At 40.2% G+C, this 12,363-nt stretch overlaps 1 protein-coding gene across 1 annotated transcript in view; it reads left to right on the top strand.

Annotated features, from left to right (window-relative positions):
* The first annotated feature begins 2,693 nt into the window (after positions 1-2,693).
* The window catches only part of LOC127658346 (zinc finger protein 235-like), a 28,140-nt gene continuing 18,470 nt past the window's right edge, over positions 2,694-12,363 (top strand). The window contains exons 1-2 of the mRNA XM_052147588.1: positions 2,694-2,715; positions 5,096-5,259. Of these exons, the coding sequence (XP_052003548.1) occupies positions 5,098-5,259 (162 nt within the window). The 5' untranslated portion in view covers positions 2,694-2,715; positions 5,096-5,097. The remainder of the gene's footprint in view (positions 2,716-5,095; positions 5,260-12,363) is intronic.

Below are 12,363 nucleotides of genomic sequence, written 5' to 3'. Positions count from 1 at the left end.
GAACAATCTACTGAATTCAACTAGGTGATGAATGTGTCATTGTTGGGAGTGCTTTTTTTTTTAAGGGAGAGAATAAATGTATGCTTATCACAGTTCACCGAAAAAGAAAACCAATAGGCTAAGCGAAAAAACACCTTGTTTTGATTTGACCTTATTGTTATATTTTTGAAATGTTGCTGACTGGATTTGGAATCATTATATGGTTCCACAGTTCCATCTTTTATTTAAAAAAGTAAATCCTGTCCTGCTCAAACTCTACTGTTGGGTTTAATTACAAACCTATTTTGTGCTTACAATTAAAATATTTATGTAACGCAGGTTGAGGGAAAGGAGGAGGCGAGAGCCGACTTGACAATATAAATAATTAGCCTGAAACGGGACCGGGTGTGTAAAATCACGACCCGGCCCCGCCCTGTCACAGTTTAATTATTATTATTTATTATTAAAATTTGACTAATGTTGATTTAGCTATACACTGTAAAGGAAATTCAGTAATTTTAACAGTAAAATACTGTAAAAATGCTACAGAAATAAAATGTTAATTGATTAACAAATATTAACAGTAAAATATACAGTAAAATGTTTTAATATATTTTAAATGACAAAACAGTAGTTTTTTCAATAAAATGATGTAAAAAATGTTATTATTTAAATGTAAAAAGATTTTCCTGTATAATTAATGGTAAAAAGAACAAGAGAGTACATGTACTTTTTTTTTCAAATAAATTATTGTTAAAATTACAGTAAAAAACGGTAATCGGGCATTCCCACAATTCCCTGAGTGACCCATTACATTTCATTATATTTTATCATATTTTTAATATCAGTTACATACACAGGGGTGTTCTGTGTTATATTTGATGTAATTTAGTTCATGATTACTGCATTATTTAAATCTCAAGTGTTACCATGATGGTGTTTAGTGTTTGTGTGTGATACTGTCTCTAAATGTTTATTAGTTAATACTCCTGGAAAGGGCAGTATTGATGAACTTAATTTCGTCATATGCCCCTCTGTGGATATTATGGTGATTAACAAATATCTTATAAAGTAAACTACAGATTTTTACAGTTTCAGAAGTCATGTTTATAAAAATTTGTTTTACTGTAAATTAGAGTGCCAGCATGTAAATTAAAACAATTTTAAACTGTAATCTGTACAGGTTGTTCTGTAAAGTGGTTTATATTTTAACTGTATGTTTTACATAATTATTTTGTTAAAATAACAGGATTTTTTTTTTTTTTTACAGTGTATGGTGTACAGCAGTCTTTACAAACACATTTTCCTTCAGTCGTGTGTCCTTACTTTTTCATTAGGAAATGGAAATCTCAGTCTAAATCCTTCACCATTAATTTCATTATTCCATAAACTGCTGAATGTTCATCCAAGGAAAACCTGTGGGGTGTTTCTGTTTCACAGTACATCCAGTCTGATGTGTGGTCACCTCTCTACTCTGACTTGTACTTCAAGCAACCCCCTAGCCCTTCTCTGTATAGTCTCATAACTTATGTCTTCCAAATGCTTTTATGTCTAAATATAGATTTGAAAAGAAAGTTATGGTGCTTCTGAAAATGTGTTCCTCCATTTTTCAAAACACTTTGAACTTAAACATGTTCATAATGACAGAGTACAAATAATGATCTGTAATAAACTCAAATCTCCATGCCAAACAACCAGATCAGGTACATCTCGAGAATGGGAAAAGCGAGGACAAAAACGTAATTTGGCCAAAATCAAGTAGGCTTAGCTTCTATAGCTTATAAGTATAGCTACCTCATGTGAGATATAGATGGCTTGCCATAAAAATTTTTTTAAAGGTTATGACAGAGTGAGTTCTCTGTGCCAATTAATCAAATCAGACCAAAGAAAGTGACAAATACCTACAGAGATAACATTCTAAATAATCAATGTCTTTTCTGAAATCCGACCAATAGTGAGTAATGTCATAATTTCAGGGATGCAAACTCATGAGACGTGCATAAGAAAGTCACAGCAGGTGTTCCAGATGTATATTTTCAGTTAATTAGTTTGATGTATTTAAAGTTTTTTTTAAGGGTTTAAGCTTAAAGTAACCCTTCCAAGTGATTTTAATAAGGACAATGCAAGAAATTTTACCATACAATTAGGACAAAATAGTTTCAGAAAATGTGACTTTAGATGAAAGGTGAGTAATTAGGGTTAGGTTTTTTTATTTTTTTTACTTAATGCCATACAACACAATGTTGTATTCGTACATACTTAGTCCTACATACATAATATCACAAAATGCCAGAGAAAATATTACATTGCTAATACATTCCCCCCCCCCAAAAAAACCTAACATATGATACGTCTTCATTTACAGAATGTGAGAAATTAGGCTAGCGAAATGTCAACTTTAAAATAAAATATCACATAAAAATACACTAATAATTCTTATTACAACCCAATTTTCTCTCGATATAATTTTCCAAGTTCTTCTAAAAAAAAGCCATGAATAAAGACAATGGCAAAGCAAATAAAGAATAGTTCCTTTCTCCAATCCACAGAATTCCCGAGTATTTGAAATTATTGGTGTTGACATTCAGAACATCAGTGGCATTTTTGCAAGCGTGCTTGACTTTAGAGGAATCCTATTGGTGGGTTTGAAAGGTAATTTGCACCAATGACGTCGCAGATTGTTGCAACGTTCCAAAAACGATTTGTGACAGAAACGACAGGAGAAGGCTATAATCGGTGAGTTGTTTATTTCATCATTCGGCTGCAATGTTTTTGCTATTAATGTCAGTTTATCTACAGTTTCGGTCATTTCATAATATCTGACGTCTCGGAGTCTCGACTGGGGGAGACATTTCGCCGTTCACTAACGTGCAGAATCTGACAGACTACCACCGAAGAAGCGTGTGCTGTCCTTCTTCGGCGCTTCTCGCTCGCTCGCGCAGTGTTGAGAGTGTTTTAGCGCGACCGAGCGCACACAGCGGCAGTACTTTGAACCCATAACTGTCAATTAAAACAACTAGTGCAGCTCTATGAATATATATCTCACATCATGTATGCTGTTGTTTAGTGTAATTGAGTTTAGACTTCCTAAAAGCTAGTAGGCCGGCACACGCCGTTAGCTGAGGCTGTTAGCCTGTGCTGTGCGCTGAACTTCAGCTGACGAGGGGCGCTGTGAACAGATTGAATGACTTTTGTCCCTCCAGGCTCTCCAACAGCAACACAATTTTAGGTGTGATTGTAACTGTATGATCATTATTAATGAGTAAATTCGCCACCAGAGCGAATTTATAGTCTCTATGTAGCCTATACTTATATAGGCATATACTACACTGGCCGTTAAAGGGTCAGTTCACTTAGAAATGCCCTTATGATTTTTTTTTATGTGACCGTAGATGTTAAGCAGAATGTTAGGTACTGATGGCCACAGTCACTGTTCACTTTAACTGGATGGGAAAAAAGATGTCATGAAAGTGAATGGTTATTTAGGCTGTCAGTCCCTAAAATTCAGCCTTAACATCTGTTTATATGAATATAGTAATAATGTCTTTGAAACAACATGAGAGGGAGTGAATGATGACAAAACGTTAATTTTTGGGTGAAAAGTAATTTTGTTTAATCATTTAATTCCCAACCAAATTTGAAGTTGTACTTGCATGCATTTTAGTTCAGCTTTGCTTATATTTAATATTGCTTAATAGTGTTTATTATGGGTCAGGGATGTACTTGACGGACACTTGTACTCACTTTTGCATATTTTGTGACCATTTAACTGTTATTCATGTCTTATTTGTTTCTGTGTATTGTCTTGATAATTGTAATGCAGCCAAACTAATGAGTGTAGTGTTGTTTTGACACAGATTACACATCATGTAGCGCTTAGCCCCCTCATGTTAACACTGATAATGTGCTGTAAGGACACTTGCCATCTGCCATTAAATTTCTGTTATTTCACATTCACTTCCACTTTACCTCAAAGGGATAGTTCACCCCAAAATAAAAATCTTTCATCATTTACTCACTCTCATTTTAGAAGAATATTTTATCTCTGTTGGTCCATACAATGCAAGTGAATGGTAACTAGAATTTAAATATCCAAAAAAGATATAAAGGCAGCATAAAAGTAATCAATATGACTCCAGTGGTTAAATCCATGTCTTCAGAACAGAAGCGATATGAAACAGATCAATGTTTAAGTCCTTTTTCAATATCATTCTACACTTTCACATTCTTGTGTTTTTGGCAATTTGCATTCTAAGTGCATATCACCACCTAATGTGCTGGGAGGAGAACTTATAGAAAAAAAATATTTAAATATTGAACTGTTTCTCACCCACACCTATCATATTGCTTCTGAATATATTGTTTAAACCATTGTAGTCATATTGATTAATTTTACTTTTTCCTTCATGTGCTTTTTGAGCTTCAAAGTTCTGGCCACCTTTCACTTGTATTGAATAATAGACCAAAGAAAGAAATTCATACACATTTGGGATGGCACGAGGGCAAGTAAATATGTGTTAAACAATGAGAGAAATTTCATTTTTGGGAGACATAACCCTTTAAAGAATTTCAGTCCATCCTGTATCTGTCTGTCACCTCGTAGAGGCATGGCTTGCATTGATCAGTGTGATTCATTAAGCCCAAAATGTTTAATGAATTCTATGAATCAATACTTAATTTTTTGTTGTGTTTTTTCACTTTTGCAGACCACATTATAAGACATTGTATCCTATATAATTTGTATTCTGTATACAGAGTTTGGTATAGTCTTTTTCAGTTTTAAGGTTTTGAAAGTCCTATTAAGGAGTCTTGTAGAAGCAGAATTTAAAGCAAAAAGATTTGACCAATGGATCTAAATAAGAGTAACCTTCTTCCCTTGTTGTAAGATGAATGTTAAATGATTCATCTCTTTATTTGGAATGGTGGAAGAATGCTGTAATCCCCTTTTTTTTTGTTTTGTATTGCCCATTTTCCTTTTAATCAAAAGAGTGCATTGTTACTGGAGTCATGAATTATCAACCCTAAAAATCAGTTTTAACCTTTGCTCAATAGTTTTCTGTTTTCATTGCAATCGTATTATTTGTTTGTATTAAAACTACTTTTTGTGTTTTTGCAGCCATGGAGTCTACTTCAGTGTACATGTGTTTCCCCTGTTATCAGGAGTTTCCCACGCTTGAGGAAGTGCTTGCCCATCAGATGACCTGCACTGCAGAGAATCTCCATCTCATAACAAATGAGACACCTATTGAGGCGGTGGCTGCAGCTGCTGGGCTACCACAGGTATAGGCCCACATCCACATCCATCATCATACAAAGCTCACCCTTATCTTTCTGATAGTCCTGAAACATGTCACCCCACAAAGGAAGCCATGTCTTTCCTAGAAGTCAGATCAGATGATGGATTGACTCGTTAAATCCTTTTTTCATTTGTCTTTACTCATATTATTTTCCTTGTGCCGTTACTCGTTTAAATTGGTATCAATAACATATACAGCTCCTAAAAAGCCTGTAAAAATGTAATCTGTTTTATTCCTCTTATATCCCTTGAACTTGTTCCTATAATTATCTTAGGAAATTTGAAGAGCAGAATTCAGTAATCCTGAATGGTGCACCAAATTGTAAAAGGATAATTTTGTAAGAGAATATCTTTTTTTGTGCAGCTACTAAATTGCCTTTTCACTGCAGGGGGGAAATTAGGCACTTGAGATTCTGTCTTTCGTGCTCTGATGTTGATGCACGCTCTACTCCAGTTTTTATGAAAACAGTCATGTTTGAATTAATGCTTGACAGTTTTTATTATGATTGGAGTAGCTCTCTTCAAGCTAGTTATTTGTCACAGTTGAAAAATAAATTTTCCATCTGTCTCATTTAAAATTTTAAACTCACTGGTTCATTTTAAACAAGCAGTAAATCACCACTCGAAAAAACAAGTTAATCAAATGAGAAAATGCCATCATGTGCAGAACTACAGATCGAATAACATGCCATATAAAGTATGTAAGTTATCTTAGAGTTGGTCGCGCATGTTTCAGTACTTACACCAATGCCAGTTAAATTGCACAGTTCTCAAGACCAGTTATGCTATTGAACACACTGCTTTATTTAAGATGTTAAATATACCGTAGAGTGTATTTTTATGTGAAGTTTTGAAGAATATCATACCCTCTTTTCCATACAATGAAAGTGCATGAGTACTGGGGCTCAAAAATTAAAAAAAGTACCATAAAGTATCATACAAGCATCCCATTCAATATGCTTGCTATTTTTAAAGTCTTTTAAAGCAATAAAATAGTGATTCTATGAGGAACAGCTACACATTTGAATCATTATTACAACATTATTGACATTGGCAAGTCTACTACATGCACATAAGACATAACCAACTGTGTTTATGTTAATATCTCCCTGAACTTGAGGGGAGTCACGTGATGCTATGCAAGTGTAAGCTGCTTGTTGGCGAACTCTGCTTCACTTTGCTGGAATTATCCTTTTAATCAATATTAACCACTGAGAATTGAAATGGTTTCAATTGTTAAACTGTGCTCTGAGTGTAAAATGTCGAAAAATGGGAAATGTCAGCCTGTGGGAACATTAAAAGGCACTTGCGTTTGCTCGCGTCTGATGCCTTGCAGGATCACGATGGTGAGGGTCCAGTTGATAATGTCAGTGGACCAGGTGTGGGAAAAAATAGAGGATATTGAAAATCGGAGCAGATGTAATAATGTTTGTTTCGTTGGAATCCTCGAGGGAAAGGAAGATGATATGGTCAAGTTTTTGGAGTGGCTCATTCAGAATTTGATCGGCACAGTGGGCCGCCAGCACAAAATAGAGCGTGTGCACAGAGCACTCGGTCAGCTTCCCAAAACAGGCGACAGACCCCGATCCATCCTGGTATGATTCTTGCGATCGGCAGACAGAGACTATGTTCTATAAGGGGTGAGGAATAAAGGCAATGTTGTGCTGGGAGGGCTGCAACAGTATGGTGTTTCCAGACATGGCCAGTGCTACACAAGTGAAACAGGACAGATTCAAAGAGTGTAAGAAATTTCTGCATGAGCAAAAGGTGAGCTTCACATTGCTTTACCCTGCTATGCTGATAATTGACGCCAAGGAAAACTTTCACATGCCCGTGACAAGCTATGGCTTTCATTAAATCAATGGTGTGAGTAGGTAACTTTGCCTACACTTAATCAATAAAGTAGACTACCCATCATATATTTAGCTGATGCAGTCTGAGAGGGTCGATTATTCTATTCTCCCTTTATTGATTTATTGTTGAGTTTATTTTGTGATGTTATTATTTACTGGGGCCTATTCTATTGAAAATATTAATATACAATTTAATGACAGTTTATGTTAAAAAAAAAAAAAACACCAGACTCGAGCAATCTGGTAGTAATAGTGTCGTGGAAAATCTCACGAGTGTGCATGGACTTGCGCGGGGATGAATGCCAGTTTGGACTGTTGTTCGTGGGGATGAAGCACATCTTTTTTCTGTGGGTTGTTCAGGTTTTTATAGTTACATCAATGTTGGAAAGTGGTCTGTATAATTTTGCCTTGGGTACACGATTTATCTTTGCATGTCATTATGTCTCACTTTAATATAGGTAAAATGTTTCTCTCACCGTGGAATGTCAATGGGCTGGGGGACACTCTGAAAAGAAGGAAGTTTGTATATTTCCTTAAGCATAAAATACATGATATTTTCCTTAGGGCCGTCACTATCAATTATTTTGGCAATTGAGTAATCTAACAATTTTTCTGACAATTGATCGTGTAATCAGAAAAAAAGTTGTCGAGGCGAAGTCACGTATGGCTAAAATGCATTAATTAGCCTAAGCTTTGATGTATTTTACGATTGAATAACATAAAAAACAAACAAAATAAAGAGGTAAAAACAATATCTTAAGACAACAGACACCCAAAGCATATCTACAATATAAAAAGATGTATATTCAAGCTGACAGAGATTGGCTTCTCCAGGTGTGCCCAACTTTTTAAATGCAAGATCCATTTTTAATTAACTAGTTCAACATGATCTACCCATTTTAGTTTAGAACTCAAATATGGGAAAACAGGCCATGGAAATAAAAAAATATTTTATCTTTTCAGAAACAATGTCTGCCCTCCAATCTTTACGGAGGATAAGTTATGTGGTTAAACTATGTTATAGAGATATAAAAGCCATTTTATTTGTTTATTGTTAATTTAACTATCGCTTGCATGCAAAACGGAATACAATATTCACAGTATTCAGATAATTATTTTACTTGTGCGTTGAACTGCAGCGGTTGATGGCATTGTTGCATGTGTGTTACATGAAGATCGCAAAAGCTTGTCACTTGCCACGTACCGTGTAAAATGCCCTTAAGCATCTGGACATTCAGTTCCTTTCTGAGTAAAAATGTAATAATTTCACATGCGAAGATAGCCATTTCTCCCTAAGCCAAAAGTTTTATTGCGTCTGTGGTGCACGTGACCAATTAGGTATAGCTTCAGGGCGGAGACCTCCAAATGGGGGTGGAATCTCCAAAAGAGGGTGGGGACATTCCAAAAAGGGGTGGGTTAGGTAAGGGGCTCCCTATATCTTCAATGGCTGTTTGGAGCGACCGCCCATATTTGGAGAAATGCCTGCAGCTATACGCTTCTCCGTGAGACATGCAGCTGTGGCTTTAACAGCAGACTCATGTTGAGCTATGACTGACAGCATACAGACAGCCCTGTGGTTTTATTCAGTAAATAAAGTTTATGACTAAGTACACATGACATTGCATGCTAACTAGGGTTGCAACGGTATGAGATTTTCACAGTATGAAAACCATCTCAGAAAATATCACGATTTCATGGCATCACGGTAATACAGTATTACACAATCATTATTATATTTTAATAATAAATATGATTTTAGTCACCATTTTAGACATTTTAGGTGCGAAGCTGTCCGCTATAAAAGCAGGTACACAAACACTATTCCTCAGAGATTCCTTCCTTCAAGACAGCGATTCGTCTCTCACCTAGAAGCCCTCTACTGCTTCTGCCTCTACGCGAGTCAGTGGCTGTAATCTTCACGGCAGCGAGAATTGTTCCGGCGAACATCACTCCACCTCGCCGCTTGATGCTTCGCTGGTGAACAGGCTGCTTCAGCATACTGATTCCCTGCAGCGCTTCGGCAGGTGTTGTGTATCCTTTTAAAACAGTTGTATATTGTGTGTATGAATATATATGTATATATATATATACTGATCAGCCACAAGATTAAAACCACCTGCCTGATATTGTGTATTAGGTCCCCCTTGTGCCACCAAAACGGCGCCAACCCACATCTGAGAATGGAATTCTGAGATGCTATTCTTCTCACCACAATTGTAAAGAGCAGTTCCCTTTCGAGAGGTCTCTCCTATTGCGTAAGTAGCTTACGCTATGGGAAAACTCCGTTTCTCAAGAAATATTGGAAGTCTTTATTGAAAACGCATTGCAGCTGCACAGCAGACAGCAATGAGCGAGGCAGCTCGGTCATTGGCTGTGCTGCGGCAACTTGCTCGAACCAATGATGGGGCGACTCTGAACGCGCGAACAATGAGCGCCAGGCCAGCAGCTCAGAGCCCGCCAAGATGGGCATGGCTAAGGCTATATATTAGGCGCCCCGTCATGAGAGTTCTTTAGATTTAATCTCCTTCAGCAAAGACCTTCTCTTCGCTGGGTCCTCTGAATTATTGGAGTCTTTTCGCCCGCCGTCGACAAGCCTACAGCAGGACTGCTACGAGAACGCCGGCGCCTTCAGCCGCCTTCAAAGCCTTCTGCTACACCATCCGGCGCGCATCACCTTTGATATCCTTTTACTGAAAGCTACTTTGCAAGTGTTCGCCTCTGCAACGCTTTTGTCTTTTAGTGAAAGAGCAAATTCGAGGCGTTGTTTCAAATGCCTTCGACCTTTGACGCTGCATCCGACGACTGGCCGGGCTCGGCCTTCGACCCCGTGCCGTCGACATTAGCGGACACGAGCACGGGCACCAGCATGGACTCAGAGATCATCCGCATCCTGTCTAAAGCCGTGGAAGACCTCGGGCTCGACTGGTCTTCTTCGGAAGAACCCGCCCGCAGCCAGCTGGACGAGTGGTTCCTGCAGGGGCGCGACAAACTCACAAAGTCGTGGAAAGCCCCGCACTCTGCTCGCCTGAAGCCTTCTTTCTCTTCCTCGCTCTCCTCGGTGGATGGCGCTAGAGAAAGAGGCTACAAGGGAACCCCGCCCCTCGAGGAGGCTGTGGCCAACCATCTGTGCCCACCCTCCACCGCTGGATGGAAAGCGCTTCATTCCATGGCTGTTCTGCAAGTCTATCAGGCCAAACTTCTCCGCACCATGGACGAGTCTGGACCTGAACCTGAGGCTTTCAAGGACCTGCGCAGCGCCACTGATGTAGCCCTGCGAGCCACAAAGGCCACCGCCCAATCCATCGGCCGGGCCATGGCTAACCTGATTGTCCTTGAGCGCCATCTGTGGTTGACACTAACAGAAATGAAGGACGCGGATAAGGCGCCATTCCTCGACGCGCCTATCGCTCCAAGCGGCCTGTTCGGACCGGCGGTAAGAGAGTTCGCTGAACGCTTCACTGAAGCTCGGAAGGATTCGCAGGCTATGCGTCACTTCCTGCCCCAGCGCTCCAGCTCGTCAAACCTGAAACGAACGCTCGACGCCGCTCGCGTTCCGCTAACCGAAAGCAGCCGCCTGAGCGACGGGGACCTCGGCCAAGATCGTGCTGAACCCGGAGCCTCGTAAGTCTTCCTAGCCATAGGAAGAAAAAGAGAGAGTGCGTGTCTCGCAAAAGCCGGACCACTCTCTCCAAAACGTGTAAAACATTACCCAGTCCCCTTACAGGCGGCTGGAAATGTCTGTACAGCAGTCAATGGGCCAGTCACAGAACTCGCTCACCTGCAATCAAAGGCCGTTTTAACGGCAACACACAGAAATCACAAAAAGAGTAATTTTCTGCTTGTGTCACTAAGGGGTCACGTGTCCACACTAAAGTGCGCATTCCCACATATCAATACTGTCCAAACAGTGCCGAATACTTCCCCAGCTCAAGCTGGACGCCCCGTAAATGTAGATCGTGTGCCTATTGTCATGTATGCACCACTACACACAAGCACTGTTCCCACAGTTATAAACACTTCCCCAGTAAAAGCGGGAAATACTATAAAGGTAGCACGCGTGCCTGCTGTCATGCATGCACCCCTACACACAAACACTGTATGCATAGCCAAAACCCCGAAAAAGGACGGTGGACTCCGCCCCATCCTAGATCTCAGACATCTGAACAAAGCTTTAATGATTCGCTCGTTCAGAATGTTAACGACCAAACATATCCTCGTGCAAGTTTGCCCCGGGGATTGGTTTCTATCAGTGGATTTGAAAGACGCTTACTTTCACATTCCGATAGCGCCTCATCACAGGCCATTTCTGAGATTTGCTTTCGAGGGACAGTCATACCAGTACACAGTACTACCATTCGGCCTATCATTGGCCCCCCGTACATTCACGAAATGTATGGACGCAGCACTTTCCCCTGAGACAGCGGGAGTGCGAATACTGAATTACCTCGACGACTGGCTAATCCTAGCACAATCAGAGAGTCAGTTAACGACGCACAGATCTTGGATGATCAGCCATCTAGAATGCCTGGGTCTGAGAATCAATTTTGCAAAGAGCGTGCTATCCCCAGCCAGAATATCTCTTTTCTGGGAATAGTGCTAGACTCAGTGCAGATGACGGCGCCTCTCATCAGAGTCGCGCTCGCTATTCGGCGCCTTGCAACATCATTCAGAGCGGGCGCGCGCCCCCGTCAAACGATTTCAAAGGATGCTCGGTCTCATGGCCTCGGCATCAGCTGTACTCCAGCTAGGATTGTTGCACATGCGTCCTCTCCAACGCTGGCTCAAGAGCCGTCTCCCCACTCACGCGTGGCGCTCGGGCCACTTTTTAATCAGAGCGAATCACGGCTGTATAAAAGCCCTGACGCCCTGGAAAGCCGTCGACTGGTATCAAACAGGCGTGAGTCTGGGCGTGAACACACGGAGAAAAATGATCACGACAGATTGCCTCCAAAATAGGATGGGGGGCCCTCTACGAGGGCAGGCCTGTCTCCGGCTTTTGGTCAAACCCGGAAAAGCGCCTACATATAAACTGTCTGGAAATGAAAGCGGTCGCCTTGGCTCTCAGAGCCCTGCTTCCATATCTGAAAAACGAACACGTCCTGGTCCGAACGGACAACATGACGGTAGTATCGTATATAAATCTCCAGGGTGGACTCAGGTTGAGCTCCCTGCACTCTATGGCCAGGGAGCTCATCTTATGGTCACAGCACAACCTGTACTCGCTGAGAGCAGCGC

Source organism: Xyrauchen texanus, chromosome 17 (genome assembly GCF_025860055.1).
Source record: "Xyrauchen texanus isolate HMW12.3.18 chromosome 17, RBS_HiC_50CHRs, whole genome shotgun sequence".
NCBI classification, from domain to species: Eukaryota; Metazoa; Chordata; class Actinopteri; order Cypriniformes; family Catostomidae; genus Xyrauchen; species Xyrauchen texanus.
Note: the sequence above shows the minus strand (reverse complement) of the source record. Positions and strands in the feature narration are given on the sequence as shown.